The sequence below is a fragment of the Aythya marila genome (genome assembly GCF_965140915.1).
Source record: "Aythya marila genome assembly, chromosome: 19".
Lineage (NCBI taxonomy): Eukaryota > Metazoa > Chordata > Aves > Anseriformes > Anatidae > Aythya > Aythya marila.
In genome coordinates, this window is record NC_139060.1 from 5,593,209 (window position 1) to 5,614,545 (window position 21,337).

General features: G+C 65.6%; 1 protein-coding gene across 3 annotated transcripts; it reads left to right on the forward strand.

The window, feature by feature from the left end:
- The first annotated feature begins 184 nt into the window (after positions 1-184).
- SH2D3C (SH2 domain containing 3C) lies at positions 185-21,182 on the forward strand. 3 transcript variants are annotated; one of them, XM_082775424.1, is made up of 12 exons: positions 185-267; positions 1,907-2,516; positions 6,270-6,309; positions 15,107-15,235; positions 15,457-15,905; positions 17,199-17,323; positions 17,763-18,334; positions 18,529-18,644; positions 18,788-18,959; positions 19,636-19,747; positions 20,374-20,580; positions 20,695-21,182. In XM_082775424.1, the coding sequence occupies exons 1-12, from the start codon at positions 228-230 to the stop codon at positions 20,868-20,870; spliced, it is 2,748 nt and encodes a 915-aa protein (XP_082631550.1). In that variant the 5' UTR covers positions 185-227; the 3' UTR covers positions 20,871-21,182. The 3 variants fall into 3 exon arrangements, with proteins under 3 accessions (XP_082631550.1, XP_082631551.1, XP_082631552.1); XM_082775425.1 differs by lacking the exons at positions 185-267; positions 1,907-2,516 and adding an exon at positions 3,261-3,412; XM_082775426.1 differs by lacking the exons at positions 185-267; positions 1,907-2,516; positions 6,270-6,309 and adding an exon at positions 10,048-10,255.
- Positions 21,183-21,337: the final 155 nt, after the last annotated feature.

Below are 21,337 nucleotides of genomic sequence, written 5' to 3' on the forward strand. Positions count from 1 at the left end.
GGACAGGGGGACATCAAGAAGCATGGTCAGTGGGTACCAGGGGACAGCGGGGACAGCGGGGACAGCGGGGACAGCGGGCTGCCACACGAGCAGATGACAGCATCAGGGAGGAAGCCAGTGATCGAGAGAACAAGCGAGAGGCGGAGGGGGGGGACAGGAAGGGAGGAGCGGGCAGGGACAGCCTTCAAGTTTATAAACTTGTCCCTCCCGGTCCCCGCAGCACGGCCATGGCTGAGGGCCAGAAACGAGGGGGCTTCAAGAAATTCAGTAAGTCAGCGGGGGACGGCGAGGGCGGGCGCCGGGTGCTCACCTGGGCAGCCTGGCCCCGAAGGGGGGGATGCACGAGCACGGTTACCTCTTGTAAGGGAGAGGTTGCATCAGGAAACTTGCTGGGGATGAGAGGGGCTCTGGGGTTTTACGTCCCCAGGGCTGGCTTGAGCCCTGGTGCTGATGGGTGAGATGCTGGGAATGGGACTGGGACCCGTCTGCATGCACTGGGTGCCAGTGTGCACCCAGTGGGGGTGAACCCCACTCTCACCCCACTGGGGATTTCAGCTCCCCAAACCACACCTTGCAAGGAGCATTCACCCCGCTGTGTGCCTGGGGGTGAAAGCTGGGGCTGGGGGTGTCCGGGAGCGCTCCAGGTCCTCTTGCAGCAGCAATTTGGGATGGAGGCCGGGGGCGAATCCGCACCGATGGAGCCGTGCTCGGGGACGAAGCGCTGGGAGTGGGGCGCAGAGGAAGCGGTGGTGCCCGCGGGGAGGGAGCCATGCTCTTTCTCACAGACCTCGGGTTTTCCCCAAAGCCCTGGGACTGCACATCGCCAGGCCCTGCGCTGAGCAGGAGCTGGCCTTCGCTGCTGCTCTCCGCATTCCTCTGCCTCCACGTGCCGCTGCCGGCGCGGTGGGAGGCCAGCCCCTCCGCTCCCCGGGGAGCTGTGCGAGGGGCTGGGCAAAACCCATCTCCCACGGCCCCGGCTGAGCTGGGATTTTCCATCGGGGCGGGAAGCGAGGCGATCGGGAAGGTCCCCAGCTTTTCCACCCCGTGGCAGCCCCGAGCGCAAAGGATGCTCGGCCCCCGAGGGGGGCTTTAACCCAAAGCACTTCAGCTGCTGACAGAGTCCAGGCCATGAGATTTTGGCTCGGCAGGAGCGGTTCTGGCTTGCTGCCGCCCCTTTGCCCCGTCTGGTGGCGGGGGCACCCTGCAGCCCGTGCAGGAGGTGGGGTCCGAGGGCTGAGCCCCCCGCACCCAGGCTCCTTACGCAGCGCAGGGTGCAGCTTCCTGCCTCGGCAAACCCAGAGGGGAAGAGGCTTCACAGGGCCCCACCGTATAATGTAAGCGTTGCAAAACCCCCAAATCACCCAGAAAACCAAAGCTCCAGCACCGCAGCCCTGCTGCCACCCTTTGCACCGACGCAGGCGGGGAGGCAGCGCAGCGGCACGCAGCGCCGAGGTGCGAAAGGCAGAGCCGCCCAGCCGGGGTTATAAATACTCCTCCGGCAACCGCTGAGCGCTCGGCGCTTGCAGGTGGCTCCGGGGAGCCGCAGCGAGGCTGCAAGGGGCTGAGCGAGGAAGTGGGGAGGCAGGAGGCTGCCTCCTGCTCGCAGCCAGCACCGCAGCGCCGGCCCCAGCCGGTGGCCGGATCCTGCTCTGGGCAGGGTGGCGACGTGCTCGCGGGGCACGTCCACAAGTCCGGGAGCTCTGGGGCAAACGCAGCGTGGCCTGGCGCTCAGCATGGAGAGCTGCAGAGCCTGCAGAGCCCCCGGCAGCATCGTGTGTGCCCCAGACCACACGGTGACAACGCTGCGCTGGGACCGGTGGTACAGCAGGGCTGACACCGGGCTGCACCATAGCACGGTGCCTGCGCCCACCCCTCATCTCCCCCCTCTCTCCTCTCTCCTCGCCAGAGTTTTTCAAGTTCAAAGGCTTCGGCAGCCTGAGCAGCATCCCCCGCTCCTTCACGCTGCGGCGCGGGGCCGTGGCCCCCAGCTCTTTGGAGGTGGGGGACGGGGGGCTGCCCCCACACGGCTTCCTGGAGGAGCCCTTCGGCAGCACCCAGGATGATCTCAACACCATGCCCAAGAGCCCCGGCCCCTACGCCCGCTCCTCGGACATGTACAGCCACATGGGCACCATGCCCAGGCAGAACCCGGGCAAGGCAGGGAAGAGCCCCGGCAAAGCCAGGAGCACCCAGAGCTGCCGGGAGAAAGGGACCCCCAGGGACAAGATGCCCGGCACAACCCCAATGAGCGCCCCCAAGACTCCTGGAACCCCAGACGCCGGCACAGACCCGTCCTCAGCCTCTGGGAAAGCAGAGCAGGAGGAGGAAGAGGCTCTGCCCTCGGGCACCCCAGCGATGTCCAGGATGGAGCAGGAGCCTGCGGGGATCATCTCCTGCCCCAGGACGGAGGCACCAAGCCCCAGAGCAGCCCCCGGCCCCGCACCAGGAACGGAGAGCACCAGCAGGGATCTGCTGGGAAAGGGGCAAGAGCCCCCCAGCGAGGGCTCCCCGGACAGGTAGGGCCCCATTCCCTGCGCTGGGCCCGCTTTGTGCTCCTCAGGGCGGGCCGAGGGGCTGGGACACAGCCGGGTCCCCACGGGATGCACCTGGCCGGCGGCACGGCATGGCCTGGCTCGGAGGCTGAGCGAGGTTTCCTGTGGGATTTCTGCTCCCTCCTGTTTCCGCAGGGGGTGGAAACACCCCGCGGCCTCCCCTGACCCGGCTGGCCCTCCTTCCCCTTCCAGCCCTGACGTCCTTCACCCCCCCAAACAGCCCAGCCTCTGTCCAGGCACAGGGGCAATCCCCCAAACCCCCCCAGCCCCAATCCCTTCTGCCTGTTAAACCCCTCTTCAAGGTTTCGGGGGCCTCAGCCCTCCTGAATCGGCTTGTTCAGAGGGTTTTCACCTCAAAATGAATGAGGGATTTTTAGCCTTGCCCATCACCTGGCTGTCTGGGCACCGGGGTCAAACACATCCCTACTGTGGGACTGGGCGCACGGGCAGAGGACTCCAAATTTCCCCCCGTAACGACGTCCCGTCGTGCCAGCCCCAACCCAGGACCCCATAACCGACCCCCTTGCACCCCCAAATCCCCTTCTCCCCCAGCACAACTGCAGGGCTCATCCTGGAGAGGGAAGGGAGAGGGAAGGGAGGGGGGTTCGCGTGGTGCCAGGAGCGGGGCGAGGAAGAGGAATCGGGGCTGGGAAGCGGCTGCACATTCCTGCCGGCCACGAAGGGAGGGCCAGAGGAGGGCTGGGACGGGAAGGAGGAGGGTCTGCCGCCGCGCCCCACGTCCCGGCTCGCAGCGAGCACCCTCCAGAGCTTCTCCCCGTCCCGGAGCAGAGGTTCTCGCCCAGCCACGCGGGGCCGATGACAGCGGTGGGCAGGAGGTTTCCCACCTTGGGGCAGGGCAGGTAAGGATTTGGGATCCCCCCCCCACTCTCCCCGGCACGGCGCAGGGCATGGGGAGGGGGAGGCTGGGAAAGGGGCTTCGCTCGGGGCGCACAAAGCCTCGATGTGGGGCTGTGGGAGATGCCAAGGCCGTGGTGTTTGCTGATGGAAAGCACTCGGGCAGCGCTGCTGCACCCCCGGGTGGGCGCAGAGCCCCCATGAGGGCACCCTTTTGCCCCAAAAATTAGTTAGCCCCCAGACCGGGGCAGGCAGGAGCCGAGTGGTGTAGGGACGGGTGGTGGGCAGCTGGGTGTCTGGGCTCTGGGGAGTGCTGGAGGGGGGATTTGGATCCCCAAAACTTGAGCACCGAACTCCTTTGTGCATCACCTGGGGCTGCCCCGATGATGAGCGTGGCCGTGCTGTTTGCTGGGGAAACTGAGGCACAGGAGTGACCCGAGCAGGGCTTGGCACCGGGGGTGTTTCTGCCCCTCTGGGCCCCGTTTGGGGTTTGGGGAGCCCTGCTGGGGGCTCGGGGAGTGGCCGTGTGCCCCAGGCAGCCCCGGAGCCATCCCCACGGCCGGGCTGTGCTGTGGGACAGGCGGCGGAAGCAGGACCGGGGCTGTGCCGCTCCCCAGCCCTTCCTCCTGCGCACGTCCTTGGGACAGGGACAATCCTTCCCCAGCAGGACATGAGGGGGGGCCGGGGACAGCTGCCCAGAACAGGGAGTGCCCGCGCTAAGGGACCGCGGAGGGGACGAGCGTGGCCCTTGGTCATGTTTTCCAGCCCTGGAGAATCTCCAACGCCTCCTGCTTGAGCGCAGGCCCCCAGGGCAGGGCGGGCTGAGGGTGCCCACGCGCCCCAGAAGCTCCGTGCAGGATCAGGGACCCTTGGGAACCACACTCAGCGGGGACAGGGGGTGCAGCGCCCAGCCCTGGGGCTGCTGTGACCCCGCAGGAGCAGCGGGGACAGCGGCAGGGACACGGTGACCCACGGGAGGTGACCTGCAGGGGAAGTTTTGCTTCCCATGGGGCACGGGTTGGGCGCTGCCAGCACCGAGGAGCTCCAAGGAGGGGAAACTGAGGCACCGTGTGCCCAAACGCGGCCCCCGGTGTACCAAGGTGAGCGGAGCCTGGGCTCCAAATTGGGGTTGAACCCACACCACCAGCCCTGGCGGTCCCCAGCGCAGAGCCTGGCACATCTGCGTGCCACTGCGCTGCCCCCAAAATCTCCCCCACCCCACGGGAAGCCCAGCAGCAGCTCCGAGTCCCAGCGGCCCGGCTGCGGCCGCGCTCCAAAGGCAGCCCAGGAATTTCTCCCAGGCGCTCGGCTGCCCCCAAAAATGCCGTTTCCTCCAGGAATGTGTGGAGCCGAGGGGGGGCTGCGGCCCCCGGCCCTCCCTTCTCCCCCTCCCCAGCCGCAGCTGCTGCCCGTCCCCAGCACCAGGCCCCCCCCTCGCCGCCAGCCCTCGCCGCGTCTCCCAGCTGCTCTCATGCTCCCGATTTCCTGCCCGGAGGCCCCCGTCCTCCTGCCGCTTTTTCTCACGGCTCTCGCAGCACCAGGCGCTCTCTGCGGCCGTGTGAAAGGCAAACGGGCTGGAGAGGCAGCGCCAGGGTGGGCAGGCAGCCCGCAGCTGCCCGAAGCAGCTGTGCGTCCCCCCCCCAAAAAATAATAAAAAATCCTCTTCTAGCTTTTCCCCCGCTTGGTTTCCAACTCTGCCTCTCCTCTTCCGAGCCACTGCAGCCCGGTGGGCTTGGGGACAGAGCAGGATTCGCCTGGTGCCACATACCACAGCTCCCAGGGGGCTCGATTGATGGATTGATTTTTGCACTGATTGATTTCTGAGCCAGCCCCAGCCAGGAGGGAGCCGCCAGAGGAGGGATTTGGCCCCTGGGATGGGGTCTGGGCAGTGCCAGGGGGGCTCAGGCCGCGGCAGTGCGGGTGGCTGCGGGTGCTCGGTGGAGCGAGGCGGCTCCCGGACGGAAAGTGACGTCCCGGGGCTGTGGCACCATCGGGTTTGGTTATTTCTTGGCTGCAGCCGCCTGCCCGGGCCACAGCCCTGTGCCAGGAGGGTGATCTCGGCAGGCAGTGGGGTGTCCGTGCTGAAGCTTGGAGTTTGGGAGGCGATGGGTGCTGGGTTCTGCTTAAAGAAGTCTGGATGTTTGTGTTTTATTCCGATAGACGAGACCTCAGGGTCACACATCCCAGCTCAGTTGTTATGGCCTCTCTACCCCGAACTCTCTCAATTCCATCGGGAATTAGCCCTACAGACAAACACCTCACCCACAAGGGCACAAAAAGCAGAGTTGCTGCGTGCTCGGGAAGGAGAAGGGCGTTCAGCACCCCCCGGGAAAGAATGGCTGAGAAGTGGCCAGCCCAGCTGTCGGGTTGGTTGTCAGTAGGGCCAAGAGTGAACACATCGCTGAGAATGGGAGCTTCTGCTGCAGCCTCAGACCCGACACCACCCTGGGTTTGGTTCTGTGGGTTCGCACAAAGCTGCAGAGAAACAATCAGACCCCCCCCGGGCAGCGTGTCCCAACAACCGCCCGGTGGGACTGAGCTCTGCCAGGGCACGGGGCACAGGACCCTGCTTTGGCACGCAGCCCCGGCACCATGACCCAAGGGGACCTCAGCCAGGCTGTCCCCAGCTCTGCTCACACGGTCCCAAGCCGATTTGGGGCGAGATCCTTTCAAAAAAGCCCCATTCTTCCCTGATCGCATTAGGGAGGCTCAGCTCTGCGTGGGGAGCGGGCATGGGGGCCCTTGGAGCCTCCCCAAACTCGCAGAGCACAGCCCCCCCGCTGTGCCACCACCACCTTCGCCCGACCACCGTGACTTGCTGCCCGTTACCCACACAAATTTATTTTTCTCCTTTCCTTCCAGCCACCACAATGGCCTGGAGTCCGGCAGCGAATACGTGAAGGTAAGACACCGAGCGCGGGCGCAGCCCGTCCCGGCTGGGGGACAGGGACAGCGAGGGGGGGACAGCGACCCCGGGGCTGGCCATGCCCTGTGCTCAGCTCCATGTCCCCATCCCACCACCTCCTCTCTTTGTCCTCGGAGGACATTTGGTGCCAGAAACAGCCGGGCATGCGAGGCACAAGCCGTGCACGGTCCCCCCGCCGCTGCCTGCGCTTCGCAGCGCGGGGGCCGCCTCCTCCCTCCGCCCCCACGTAGCAGAGGAAGGGTTTGAGCCACTTTCCGTGGCTGTCACATGAAAGTCGGTGTAAATCTCTCCAAATCTCTTGCTTATCCTCCAGCAAACTATTAACATTCCTGAGGACTCTTCATGTCTGGCCAGAAATTCATTAGCGAGGCGCCTGGCTCTGGAGGAGAGCCGGCCCTGCTGCAGGAGGCTGCTGGCACGCCGGGCAGGAGCAGGGTGATGGCCACGGGGTGCCGGCTCTTTTGGGGTCGGGGCGCTGAAAACCTGCCCAGAGGGCGAGTTGCTGCCACACGATGGCAAAAGGGAGTTTGTTTGAGGAGGGATAGAGTATCCCGAGTCCAGTTTCTTGACGGGGATGTGCAAAATGTCACTGGGTGTTGAGTGGGGATTTGAAGCGCCCCACTTGGGTGGTGTAAACGGAGCAGTGAGCTGGGCAGCGGGGCCAGACGTGGCTTGGTGACCCCCAGCACTGCGACCACCCCGGTGGGACTTCTCTCCTCTCTTACTTCCCTTTGGCAACGCGGGCCGAGCAGCCTGGCTGCTGGTGGGAGCTCACCGTGCTGGCGGTGCGATGTGCACGGGGCGGCGAGGCTCCTGCCCGCACACACCAGTCCTGCCAGGGCAGGGTGGAGCGGGTGCCGTGCTGTGTTTTCCCTTGCTCTATCAGTCTGTGCACCCGGAGGTGGGCAAATTTTATGGCTCGTGGGTGAATGGATCGAGACAGCGCGGGCGTGGAGCGATGGGCATGGCTTTGCCTGTAGGATCCGAGCTGTTTTCGGTCAACCAGGAGAATTCCCCGCTGTCCAGGCGGATGCCAAACCCGATCTGTTTGGCCTTTTTTTCTTACTCATCCCCGCGGTGTCCAGATGCAGCCCATGGGCAGGGTGTGTGATTTACACCCCGCTTCCCGTGAGCTACGGAAGTGACCGATGGCTGCGGCGACAGCAGCTATTTTAGGCAAAGAAGTAATTATTAGCTGGAGTGCGCGCGGCCGAGATGCTGGGGGCACGCCGGCTGACTGCAGGCACCGTGCCTGGCGGGGAGCCCACAGCCCTGCCTGGACGGGGTGCTCAGCACCCAGCGGTGCCCGGCCCCATACCCTGAGGGGATCGGGGTGGCTGGGTGCCCGCTGGCATCGCTTGGGAGCAAGGCTGGGACCTGGCACCCAAAGAGCTCCCTGCTCTGTGGTGTGAGGGAAAAGAGCAGGGAGGAGAAAGGACAGGAGGAAAAGTGCTGGGAAGGAGAGAGGATGAGGGAGGGAGAGGACGCGCTGCAAAGCCCTCACGGACAAAGGCTCGGGGCTCACAGCGCCCAGGTGGGCACAAACATCAGCAACAAACTGGCCAGGAGCAACGCTCACCTCAGCAACCCTGCCGCGATGGGAGGTGCGACGCCAGACCGAGGAGCTAGCGAGGGGTAGGCAGCCAGGATCGATAAGCTCTTGGTAATTAACGCACTTTAATAATAGCCTAAGGGCTGGTGTTCCCAAACTGCCTGGGGGATCTGCACTCCGGCTCCCTTTGCTCACCTCCCAGCGGGGTTTGCCAGCCTAGGTTTGGCCCTCTTGTAGGGGAAGGCAGGGAGCTGCAAAACCCTATTACGCCCCGGGGGAGCTGCTGCCAATAAAGCTGATGTGTCCCAGCGAGCGAGCGCCGGGGGCTTCAGCTTCCCTTTGCGCCTGCGAAGGGGCAGCACGGGCACAGCTCCAGCTCGCTCCGTCGGCGGAGAGCCTCGGATCCGCCGCAGGAGGGAAGCAGCCGAGCCCTTTGCGGAGGAGAAGCCTCTGCCGGCGAGTGATTCACCCTCGGATCCTCGCAGAGCGGCGTCTCCCCACGTGCTGCCATCTGTTCTGTCCCTCGGCCCCTCGCGAGGGGAGAGGAGCGCCCGCGCTCCCGCTAGGGCTGCAGGCACCTCTGGGTGCGGGGCCACCCGCCGCCCTGCACCCTGTGCTCTGCCCTCCTCCTCCTGCTGCTCGGCCCCATCCTAAATCCAGGCGCTACCCTCCTGCTCCCCTCTCCCCTGCAGTAGAAGGGGCAGAGCGCGGGCCCAGCGAGCGCGGTCGAGCTCTTTGTTCTGCGTGGAGGAGCCGCTCTGGAGACCTGTATCTCATCAGCCCTGCCTGCTTCCTCCTCGCCTGGGGACGCGAGGGGCTCGTCTGAATTAATTAGCAGAGAGGCCGTGCGGGTGGCAGCAGGAACACCTCTGAGCTCGCGGCGTGGCAGGGCAGGGGCGCACCAGGAGGCATCTTCGGCCGGGGACGCGCGTTGAGGACGGCTCTCGCTAACTGGAGCTGGTCTCCGCTGGGAGCAGGGCTTATTCCTTCTTCCTTCCTTCCTTCCTTCGGCAGTACGGCCGGGAGAGCAGCAGCGCAGGATTTACTGTCACGTCCCCTGGTGCAGGTTCCCTGCCCTGTGCACAGCCTCGTAAATCTCTGTCCGTTTCTGTCCTTAGTGGAACCGCAGCTGCTCGGGGAAAGCCGGGCAGCAAAGCTTCGTGGCAGGGACATCCCCGATGGAGTGATATAGCGGGAGGGGAGCGCTGTGCCAGCACCCCAAGTCCTGTGTCCCCCAGGTCTGCTCCCACCACCCCGGTCCCCGCTGAGAGAGGCAAAACGAGGACGGCGGGGACACGGGACGCGGTCCCCGGGGCTGGTTTGTGGAGCAGCAGGGGGCTGCGGGGCTGGCAGGCGGCTCGGAGCCAGCAGTGCCGCCTCGTGCATCCCGTTCCGCGAAACCGCAGCCTTAATTAAACCGGAGCGGAGCCTTAATTAAACGCGACTCGGAGACAGCCTACGTGGGAAGCAGGCAGCCGGCTGCCTCCACGTGGGGCAGGAGCCGGCGTCTCCCCCAGAAAAGGACGGCAGGAGGACGGGCAGGGCGAGGAGGGATGGGGTGAGGGAGAGCAGGGACCGAGCCTGTCCCTGACCCCGTGTGTCGCTGCGGAGGGCAGGTTAGGGTGAGGAGATGAGGGGTGCCAGCTCCTTTGGGGGAACCCCTCGGGGTATGGAGGAGATGAGGGGTGCCAGCAGCCTTCAGGGACACCGGTTCTCCTCAGAAAACCCAGTTCTTGGGACATGGTGAGGCTGGATCCCCTCAGGGACACCAATTCCACTCAGAAAACCCAGCTCCCCTCAGGACATGGTGGGGCTGGATCCCCTCAGGGACACCGGCTCCCCTCAGGACGTGGCTGATGGGGGCTGCCCGGTTTCCTCAGAAGACCCTGCTCCCCTCAGGACGTGGTGGGGCTGGATCCCCTCGGGGCCACCAGCCCCACTTGGGGCCACCAGGTCCCCCTCGGGGCCACCAAGTCCCCCTCAGGGCCACCAGGTCCCCCTCAGGGCCACCAGCCGTGGCAGCCCGGGGCCGGCTCCCCTCAGGGCCGCGCTGTGGCGGCTGCCGCGGGTCCCTGCGGGGCGGGCCGGGGCGGAGCAGCCGCTTCGGTGCCGCCTCCCGTTGCCGACAAGGGATGAGGTAATCGGGGAAGCGGCTGAAATTGAAGCCCGGCGGTGGTGGTGGTGGTGGCGGAGGCAGCGTGAGGGGCAGCCCGGGGCCGAGCCGAGCCGAGCCGAGCCCAGCGGAGCCGGGCTGGGGCCAGCCCTGAGGGGGGCTGAGGGCGCCGCGCCATGACGGAGCGCTGCAGCCTGTGGAGCGCCCTGTCGGCGGCCGCCTGCTGCTTCTACCGAGGCTCCTTCATGCAGGTCCAGGTGAGCCGGGCCGGCAGCGAGGATGGGGAAAGCGGTGGGTGGCCGGGAGCCCCTCGGCTGGGTGCCCCCGGGGTATGGAGGTGGTGGTGGCGGCGTTGAGGGGGGCTTCGTGGGGATGGCGTTGACCTTGTGGACGGGGCTCTGCGGGGCTGACACGAGGTTTCGTGCCTCAGTGTCCTCAGCCTGCAGCGCTGCCCTGCTCAGGTGCTTTGGTTTGGGCTCCAGCGCTGCCCCCTGCATCCCCTCTGGGCACTGGGTGCAGGTCGGAGCTGGAGCCGGAGCCCCGGAGCAGCACTCGGGTCAGGGGCTGCGAGCAGTGGCCCCAAAGGCGGCCCTGAGGGCAGGAGACCCCTCGGAGGGGAGCGTTCAGCTCCCTGCAAGAGGCAGCACATCTCCAAAGGTGCTCCAGGAGCTCCTGCTACGCTCCGAGGAGAGACGGAGCCCAGAGGGACCCGCAGCACCACGGCCTGGCTCTGTGTGTGTGCTGCACGGCTCGGCCGCGGTGCCGGCACCCGGCCTGTGGCACCTCCAGCGCTGCCACAAGGTGAGGTGTCCTGTCTGGGGCTCTGGCTGAGGAAGGGCAAAGCCCCAGAAACCGGTTCCTTCGTTTACCTGCTTAGGGAGAGCGCCAAGTGCTGAGGATCGCAAGAGCCGAGCAGGCTCTGATCTGAAGCAAGAGCTCCCGGCAGGCTGCAAGTTAAAAAGGGTGAGAAGCGCCCGGAGCTGGCAGCCGAGAGAGCTGGCAGCCTCATCCAGCGCTGCTCGGGGAGGTAGGTGCCGAGCTGTAGAGATTATGCTGGGTAAGACGGAGCCCAGAGGAAGCGTTTCAAGTCTTGTCATGATTGCTGCTGATCTCAGTGCAAAGCCAGGGATTTTGATCGCTAGTGGGGGCGAGGAGAGAGAAAGCAGAGGAGCTGCTCCTGGCTGTCCAAAAGCCACCGAGCAGCACCGGGGGACGTGCCCTAACGCAGCAGTCCTGGGGCTGAGCATCGCAGCGAGCTGCTGCCAGAACAAGGGGGAGACAGGTGGGCGCCGGGGATGCGGGAGGGGATGAAGGGCACTCCATCCCGGCGCCGGGAAAAGAGTTAAAAGCGAAGCCCCGAGTGCTCACCTGGCTCTGCCAGATCTTTCACCGTCTATTTGTGTCCAAGTGTGCCCAGCAAACACACACTGAAGTCCCCATGAATGACTGGAGCGCTTCCAGCTGACAGCCGCATCCCTGCTCACCGCCAATGGCAGTGCACCCAGCCTGGGAAGCACTGACATCATTTCTGGCCAATAGCAGCTCCGAAAAGGGATGCAGCAGCAGCGGCCGCCGCCGTCTCGGAGTGAGATAAGTAATATATAGATGGATGGAGATGTGTGTACACGCACGCCCCGATGCTGTGCTGGAGACCCGCTCCCCCAGGGCAGCGGCGCGCTCCGCCACCCCACAGCGCAACCTGGGGCGCCTGTCCCATCTTAAGGCACCCAGATGTTCCCAGGCAGCACCCCTCAGCTGCTCCCCACCCCTGCCAGCCAGGCGGAATTGCTCCACAGCTGCCACAAAGGAGCACAGACAGGAGAGGAGAACCTCTGGGTGGCCAGGAGCACTCCGAGGAAAGGCTGGGAGTGCCAGGACAAAGATCCCGGGAGGCCCTTTGGGTGCCCGGAGTCATGGCGAGATGATGCAGAGAGACAAACCAGTTCTTTCCCATCTGGGCACCAAGATCTGTGAGACCAACTGGTTCACACCAGGGTACGTGGGTGAGGAGCAAGCCCATGACAACCCGGGGGTGTTTGCAGTGGGATTTTTCCCCCGCCACAGTCCCTCAGGATGGACCGGCCGCTCTCAGGCACGCGGGGAGCTCACGCAGCAGCCCTGCACCAGGCAAGCAGAGCAGTTCTTGGGTTCGCCATGGCCTTGGCTGCCTCAGCAAGGATGTTTGCTCTGAAATACTCCACCGTGAAGCAGCCCGTTGGCAGGTAGGGAGCTAAGTGGAGAACAGAGAGATTCTGCTGATCCTGGGGCTTTCCCCATGCACCTGCTCCAAGTGGCTCCCTACTCCCTTCTCTCCCACTTGTGCTTCCCAGGCCCCACAGCTGCTCCAGCCGGGGTGAAAGAGCTTGCAGCAGGGGCTGGGATTTCCCCGGTGAGGGTCCCAACGTGGGGCAGGCAGCAGGAGGAGGAGCAGGAGAGGGAGAGCAGCTGTGCTTTGTGCCCTGAGGTTAGCCAGGAGATGCTATCGCGGGGCGGGGTGGGTGCCGCACACCTCGCTTTCCAGGCTGACTTCATGTTCAGGTCTGGGAGGGGGGAGCTGGAAAGCAGGCTGCAAGTCACTCCCGTTTCGTAAGAGTACCTCTGCGAGGAGAGAGAGCCAAATGCCAGCCTTTGAAGCTCTCCTCGCACCAGGCAGAGCAACAGCCGCTCTTTTACACAGACCACAGCTGTCAGCACCCTCCATCCTCCCAGATCTCGCCCTTTGGCTGCCAATTCCCATCCCTGCCCTGCAGCTGGGACCAAAGATGCCTCCCTCTGCCAAGAAAGCAGCAGGTAGAGGCAAGGAAACGAGCAGGGACGGAGAGCCCAGGGAATCCCCTCCCGGTGAGCACTGCCCCCACTGCACGGCAGCTCCGGAGGGATCCCGCAGCCCCGGGCCCGTGAAGCAGCCTGTCTGGGTGCCGAACGTGACCGAGGAGCTCTCCTTTCTCCAGCCAAACCACGTTGGCTGCGGCTTGGGATTCCTCAGGCAGAGCTTGGCATCGTCTCTGGCAGCTCCTGAGCTGGTTTGTCTGGTGGGGCTGGTTTGGGGAAGCGCTCTCAGCCCTGTTTCTCCCCCTTCTGTGGGAAGAGGTGCAGGAGGCTGGCACCAGGCGCCCGAGCAGTCCAGGCTCCTCTCCGCAGCCAGCCCTCTCGCCTGCGAGGCCTCGCATCGGGCCCGAGCATCTTTTGATGTCCTTTTGGCACAGCTGAGAGCGCCAAGCGGTGCCCTTTTCAGCTCGGCACTCAGACATCCGCTTACACGCTCCCGACAGCTCCGGGCCGGCCGGGGCTGCCTTGCTGTGCCTCGCCGGCACCCGGCCAGCTGGCAGCCCCTCCGCCTCCTCCGAGACACGCCACAGAGTAGAAGGAAGCCCAGTCAAAGCACGAGGACCCGTCCCCGGAGCCGCAGAGCACCAAAGGAAAAGGATTCCTCCCCGTGCATTGGGCTCCAGGCTGCAGGCGGTGGCTTTTTGGTGGCCGTGCAAGCTGGATGGGACCAAGCCACCCAGCCAGGAGGACGGAGGTGGCTCTTGGCTCCCTGTGCTCACAGCCGTGATGATGCAGAGCCCCCCGAGCCTCCGTGCTAGCTCAGCACCTGGCTCCTGGCACGGCTGCCAGCCGGCTGCTGCCCAAATCCAGGCTTGGAGACGCCGGGCGCTGCTCAGCTGGGTTTGAGTCCCTTATCCCGCGCATTTGCATGGGGAGGATTTGGGGGAAAACCCAGCTGTAGGACAGAGCGGAGAGCTGCTAATCCCCTCTCTGCGGGGTCAGCTGGGGGGAAAGCAGCGGCCCCAAATCGCTCCCAGCTCAGCCCCAAGCGCCGCGGGGAGGTGCTGAGCACAGGGGCAGCCCCGGCCACGGGTGCTGGGCAGCAGAGGAGTTGTCATAGGAACAGCATCTGCTTCGGCCGCGGTCCCCCGGGAGGCAGCTGGACCTCGGCAGCCCCGTGGCTACCATTTATTTTTAATAGGGCTCAGCAGCACCGAGCGGCTTTGTCTCCACGAGGGCCCCGGGGCAGCAGAGGTGCTCAGCACCCCGCGATGCTCGTTGAGGGGGATGTGACCCCAGAACAGCTCCTGGTCGGGTCCCTGCAGCTCCAACAAGCAGGACGCTCCCCGGAGATGGGAGCAGAGGGCAGAGGAGCACGCACGAGTTGGCCCCTAACACCTCCCCGGGCTGCTCCCACCGCCCCAGCACTTTTTTAATTGTTCAGAGCTGGAACAAGAGGAACAGAGGCAGGTCCAGGCTGGTGAGGGCAAGCCCTGAAGAGCTCGGGCCATCGCGCGGCTCCTTCCCAGCCTCCTCCCACCTCCCCGGGCTGCAGCCACATCCCTGGGGCAGGATTAATGCCCGAAGTTTGGCTGATGCGTGCAGCTACACCAGGAAAGGGAGCAGCTGGCCCAGAATGGGGTCGGGCTGCCCTGAGGAGCGGGACAGAAGGGACAAAACCCGCTGAGGGACTCGGCGGAGTCCTGGGACAGAGGGCACGGGGTGGGAGTGCGGTGCAGCACCCTGAGCCTTCCTCACAGCCACAGGGGGAGGCAGCTCGGGGAGCAGAACCCGGTGCTGGTAAAGGGTCTGGTGGCACGCACGTCTCCTTCTTTTCCCTGTCCACGACCCCAAGCGAGCTCCAACCCTGCTGGTGGTGCCCTCGGGGACGCTCCTGCCACGGAGCGGGGCAGCCGAGGGAGAGGTGCCGCCAGCCCAATCTCCCCGGGGAAGGGAGGAGGCAAATTGCATCCTGCAGGCTCAGGTGCACCAGTGGTGGTGAAAGCTCATTTCGATGCAGAAGGTTCCCTTTACATTTGTCATTACTATTCATGCCACCGTCAGGCTGAGTGCAGCCGAGTTAACCCTTTGGGGAGGGGAGATCGCGGCGGCTGACTGCAGGAGGAACAGCGACGCGGGTTTCCTCCTGGAGAAGCATTTCCCACGGTGGTTCGGCCCTGGAGATGTGCCAGCGGGGAGCTGGGGCAGGCACAACAGGGACACGCTGCCAGGAGACCCCCAAAGTGCTCCCGGTGGCAGGACCTGACCACCCCACCCCATGCACACACACACACACCAGGGCCCTGGCTGACATTCCCTCTCTCTCTCACCCCTTACAGTTCTCCAAGGAGAAATACATCCTCGACTCGTCACCGGAGAAGCTTCACAAGGAGCTGGAAGAGGAGCTGAAGCTGAGCAGCACCGACCTGCGCAGCCACGCCTGGTACCACGGCCGCATCCCCCGGGAGGTGAGGATGGGGAGGGGAGGGCGGGCAGCTCCCAGCCCACGCAGAGCCACCAGGACAAGGCTTCTCCAGCCCCAAGCTGCCCGGTTTTGTGGGCAACACCCTCCAGAAACCCAGAGCAGGGGGTGCCCAGGGGGTAAAACAGCCGAGGTGGAGCACCCACGCCTTTCCCCTGGGTTAACCCGGTGGGGTTGTGCCTGAGCTGCTGCCCTGTCCCCCGCCAGGTGTCGGAGAGCCTCGTGCAGAGGAACGGCGACTTCCTCATCCGCGACTCGCTCACCAGCCTGGGCGACTACGTGCTGACGTGCCGCTGGCGCAACGAGCCCCTGCACTTCAAGATCAACAAGGCGCCGGTCAAGTCCAGCGACGGCCACAGCCGCGTGCAGTACCTCTTCGAGCAGGAGAGCTTCGACAACGTGCCCGCCCTCGTCCGCTTCTACGTGGGCAACCGCAAGGCCATCTCCGAGCAGAGCGGTGCCATCGTCTACTGCCCCATCAACCGCACCTTCCCCCTGCGCTACCTGGAGGCCAGCTATGGGCTCGCCAACGGCAAGCACGGGGCGCCCCACAGCCCCGCCGCCCAGAAAGGGGGGCACATCAAGAGGAGGAGCATCACCATGACGGACGGCCTGACGGCCGACAAGATCACCAGGGCCGAGGGGTGTCCCACCAGGTGAGCGCGGGGCCTCGTGCTGCCTGGGCAGGGGATCGGGATCAGCCCCCGGGGACACGGCAGGGTTTGGGGACTGCCCCAACGCAGGCAGGGACCAGCGGAGGCACAGGAGAGGAGCCAGCACCCAGCTGGAGCTGGGGAGTTCTCCTGGGCCAGCTGCCAGCCGTGCTGTGCTGCCACAGCCACCACAAGGGCATTTGTTGGTTCGTTTCTGGAGGGCCCTTTTCGTTTTAGAGCCCTTTCCAGTGGGACATTTGCAAGGAGTTGCCAAGAGGAGCCGATGGAGCTGCGCTGGCAGGGGAATGCACAGCCCTGCGGGGCTGCCCTGCTCACACGAAACCTTGCAGCACCTGGGCTTCTCAGGAGGGGTGGAGATTTCCTTCATGTGGCTTTCTGGCTCCTGGCTTTCTTTTGGCAGCCTCAGGGTGCCCAGACCCTGTGCAGGAAGGCAGAGCACGCACACAGATCCCCACAGAGAGGCCAAGGGACCTGCATCCACTCCTGCACCCCCAGCAGGCCTTAGAGCCGAGCTGCCTTCTCACACCCTGACCTTCTCAGCCCGAGGGCAGGGTGGGAGCTCGCCAGCAGAAAGCAGACATCCAACTGCTACTGCGGGGAAGAGGGAAGCAGCCAGGCTTCCAGGAGAGCACACGCTGATGGGTCTGGGTCCTTCCGGGCCTTTCCTCTCCACTCACGTTTCCCCAAACATCTCACCCTGCTGCCGCTCACCCGTCCTCCTTGCAGCACTGCCCTCACTCAGCCCACTGCAGCCGCAGCACCTCTTGCAACGCCTCTGACTCACGGCACAGCTCAGGCTGTAGCCACAGCTCCCAGGCTGCAGCACCTCCCTGCTCTTCTGGGACACAGCTGGGCCCCCAGTGCAGCCTCCAGGCACTTCCACCTCTCCTGAGCACTGTGAGAGAGGGAGCTCGCCTCACCACCACGCAGCTCTCGGGCAGAAAAACCACACGGAGCTTCATAAAAACCTCCCACCTCGCAGCCAGGCACCACAGCACTAGAAAACAGCCCCACTGCTTCTCACCAGACCCCTTCCCCAGCACCCCGGGGTGCAGCGGAGCTCAAGCCCTGCTCTGTTCCCCCAGGACCAGGCTCCTTGCAGCAGGGCTGCCTCTGCTTTATGTAGGTTCCCCAGCTCAGGGCTCCAGCTGAGCTCATCAGGGCTCCTCTTGTTGGTAGTGGAAGGGGGCAGTGCCTGGAGGGGGGGGAAAATCCTCATCCCAGCCCCTCTGCCCTTGCCCGAGCGCCAGACTAACTCTCCTGCCCCCTCCCCAGCGTGTCCCTGCCGCACCACAGGGACATCATCCGCAACTGCGCCGTCAGCGTGGACCAGATCCAGGAGCTGCACGCCCCGATGTCCCCCATCTCGGAGAACCCCACCTCGCCCGCCTACAGCACGGGTAGGCACGGCCCGGGGACGGCGGGGACACGGCTCGGGCTGAGCTCAGCACCGCAGGGACGTGGGGAGGGGGACGGAGCTGGCTTTAAAACAAGCCCCTAAATGCTCCGTGTTGCCCTAAATGCTCCGTGCTACTCCTCGCTGCTGGCAAGGCCCTGCCTGGCTCTGCACAGCAAAAAAAACTGTCCCGAAAGAGGGCCTGAGCTGGGGGTGATGCCAGCTGACCGCAGTGCGGCCACACAGCTCTCCTGGGGCTGCCTGGGTCCTGTCGTGGCACCACTGGGGCTTTCCCCGAGCTCCCCAACCCCCGGCTGCGGCTTTCTTCCCAGGGGTTGGACCCGAGGAGCTCTCGAGCTCCCTTCCAACCCCTCCAGCTCTGCGATTCTCGGGGCGTGCACCCCTCCCAGCTGTGCTAACAGCCTCTCTCCCGCTCCCCGCAGTTACGCGGCTAAAGCCACACGCCTGCCAAGCACCCGGCATCGCCCCGGCCTCCCCGGTCATCAGAAGGTCCAGCGAGCCCCAGCTGTGCCCGGGGAGCACCAGCAAACCTCTCCCGGACCCTGCCCACAGCACCCACTCCACTCCCTGCCACGGCTACGCTCGCGCCTCCCCCTCGCCCTCCGTGAACAGCTACAGCGACCCGGACACGGGGCACTACTGCCAGCTGCACCCCACCTCCCCCGTCGGCAGGGAGCGGCCGGCTCACGACACCAAGCCAGCAAAGAGCTACGTGGAGAGGCTAAAGGTGGAGGAAGGACAGAGAGGGACTGTGGAGAACGGCTCCGGGGAGGCAGAGGCAGGGCAGAGGCTGAAAGGAGAGCGGGACTTGGGGGGCTTCGTGCCCCCCGCCATGGAGACGTGCTCCTCCTTCAACCCTGCCGCCTTCCAGTCCCTGCTCATCCCCCTGGAGAACAAGCCCCTGGAGATGGCCGTGCTCAAGAAGGTCAAGGAGCTGCTGGCAGAGGTGGACGCGAAGACGTTGGCCAAGCACATCACCAAAGTGGACTGCGTGGTACGGCCGGGGCCGGGCGGGAGGGCCGGGCGCTGCCCCCCTCCAGGGGAGCGGAGCATCCCCCAGCACCACCCCCCAAAAATCAGAGCGTCCCAGCTGGGCTCTGCCTCCCCGCACCGCCTGGGGCAGGCCAGGGCCACCCGGCCCCTCCTCAATTAACAAAGCTCTAATCACCTCTTCGCCTTTCTCGCCAGGTCGCTCGGATACTGGGCGTAACTGCGGAGACGCAGCGGCTCATGGGGGTGAGCTCTGGCATGGAGCTGCTCACCCTGCCCCACGGCCACCAGCTGCGGCTCGACCTGCTGGAACGGTACGGCTACGGCACGGGGCCACAGCGCTGGGGGTGGCACAGGGGGGGACATGGGACCTTTAGGGGGACGCTGGGCTCTGCGGGGACAGCGTCGGGAGCGTCCCCGTGCTGAGCTTCGCGCTCTGCCTCTCGCCCCGCGGCAGGTTCCACACCATGTCCATCATGATCGCCGTGGACATCCTGGGCTGCACGGGCAGCACGGAGGAGCGGGCGGCCCTGCTGCACAAAACCATCCAGCTGGCGGCCGAGCTGAAGAGCACCATGGGCAACATGTTCAGCTTCGCCGCCGTGATGAACGCCCTGGAAATGACACAGGTACGGGGGCGCCGCCTCCGTCCTCCCCACACGCCTCCCCCCCTCCGGTGGCTCAGCCCTTGGGGACAAGGGGGACAAGGCCCCAGCAGAGGCAGCGGGGTGTAAGCAGGGAAGGGACGGAGCCGCCCCCTCCGCCGAGCAGACGGCCCAGCCCCGCCGGGATGCGATTGTTTTTTTCGGTGGTTGGGCTTTTTTGTTTTTGCGCTGGGCTCTGTTCCTGAGAGGAAATGAATCTGCCCTCCGGTACAATACAAATCGGTCTCAAGGCCGCGGCAGCAGCGTCTCCCGGCCGCGCTGCTCCCTTTGGAAGATGAAAGGAGATTAAAATTCAATTTTAAATCAAGCCCAGCTGGGTAGCCTTGCTTCCTGCCTGCACAAAGGAGGTGGAAGGGCTGCCCCCTCCCTGCAGCTCATCTTCAAGGCCGCTGCAGCGCGGGGAAGCTGCTGTCCTGGGGCACGGCAGGGGAAGAAACGCCGAGCCCAGCGCCGGGGCAGGGCCCTGCAGCCTCTGGCGGCGAGTGCCAGCAGCAGGGGCTGTTTTGGGGAGCAGCAGGCGCTGCTGGGGCTGTTGTGCCAGGGCCAGGTTGACCTCGGGAGCATCCCATGGGCTGGGGCTCGGTGCTGGGGCTGCGCTCCCCCAGCACCTCCACCCCAAAGCACGTCCGGCCCCTTGCAGATCGCGCGGCTGGAGCAGACCTGGATGGTGCTGCGGCAGCGGCACACGGAGGGCGCGATCCTCTACGAAAAGAAGCTGAAGCCGTTCCTGAAGAGCCTGAACGAAGGGAAAGGTAACGAGAGCGGCTCCCAGCCCCGCTGCCTGCTCCTTCCAGGCTCAGCCGGGCACAGCCTTGTGGCGGGGATGTGTTTGAGAGCTGCGTCCCTCCCCCAGCAGCGCCAGACGCTTCCCTCCTGCCCGCTGCGCAGCCCCAGCACCCGGCCGGGCCCGCTTGGCCTCAGCTGCCCCTTCCTTCCCAAGGAAGCATTTCATAACTAAATAAAACCAGTGGCTGGGCACAAACACGGCCGGGCCGAGCCAAACCCATGCGCTCGCATGGCAGTGCGTGCCAAGGCGAGGGGACACCAGCCGGTCTGAGGCAGGGAGGATGAAAAGCTTCATCTCTCCAACACGCAGAGCCCCGGGCCTGCACACCCGCTCCTCGCTGCAGCCCTGGGAGCGGCAGAAAGAGCCTGGCTGGTGCTGGAGGAGGCGGTGGACCCGGGCAGAGCCATGCTCAGAGCCACAGCCGCATCTGTGCTGCAGCTGAGCCAGAAAACCTCTCCCAGGGGCACGGTGGCAGCCCGGCTTTGTAGGGCTGGGTGGTCGTGGGAGCGCTGCACGGGGCCGAGGCGGGTGGGGAGGGGGACACGGGGACACCGAGCCCGCCAGAGAGCCTCAGGGCGCTTCTCTCCGCAGAAGGACCCCCGCTGACCAACACCACCTTCCCCCACGTCATGCCCCTGGTGACCCTCCTGGAGCGGGACGACGCTCTGGTGGACAACCCCGAGCCCTGGGAGAGCACGGACGACGGCGTGGAGGTGGTGATGGCCCACCTGGAGGCGGCGCGGATGGTGGCCCACCACGGCGGGCTGTACCACACCAACGCCGAGGTGAAGCTGCAGGGTAAGCCAGGAGGGGAACGGGGACGGCCCCTCAACCTCCGGCGCCGTCCCGTGCGTCCTGCGGGCACGGAGTCCCCGTCCCAGACCCGCGGCGCTGACTCTCCCTTCCCCGCAGGTTTCCAGGGCCGAGCGGAGCTGCTGGAGGTCTTCAGCACCGAATTCCAGCTGCGGCTGCTGTGGGGCAGCCGCGGGGCCGAGAGCAGCCAGGCGGAGCGCTACGAGAAGTTCGACAAAGTCCTCACCGCCCTGTCCCACAAGCTGGAGCCGGCGGTGCGCTTCAGCGAGCTGTAACCCACCCGCGCCGCGGAACCCCTCCGCGTTAGGGACGGGTTGGCAATTTGGGGACAGAGAGAGGACCACAACCACCACAACCACCACGACCCCACGTGGCTCACCGCCAGCCGGGGGTCCCGCGGTGCTGTTATAGGGATGGGGACAGCGCCCGCGCGGTGCCCATCGCCTCGCCCTGCGTTTTCCTCTCCTCGCACCCCTCGCTGTACATACGTCCCCGCGGCCGCGCCGCGCTGCACACCCGCTGCCCGCCGCCCTGTACATAGGTGTACATAGCCCGGCCCCGCACACAATAAACCTTTGGTGCCCCCCTCCTGCCTCTGCTCCTGCTTGGGGTCCCCAAACACCCCCCTGGGGGGCGGGGCCTGATGGGTGGGGGAGTGTCCAATCTCCCAGACCACGCCCAGTGGGTTGGGTAAGAAGGGCGAGGCCCCGCCCACCCGCGGGGCACGCCGGGAGTTGTAGTT

Excerpts from the sequence above, each read along its gene's own strand:
- SH2D3C (XM_082775424.1), top strand. The coding sequence starts at position 228 with ATGGCTGAGGGCCAGAAACGAGGGGGCTTCAAGAAATTCA. Across the intron at positions 17,324-17,762 it reads CTCGCCCGCCTACAGCACGG|TTACGCGGCTAAAGCCACAC; the intron begins GTAGGCACGGCC and ends CGCTCCCCGCAG. Across the intron at positions 18,335-18,528 it reads TCACCAAAGTGGACTGCGTG|GTCGCTCGGATACTGGGCGT; the intron begins GTACGGCCGGGG and ends CTTTCTCGCCAG.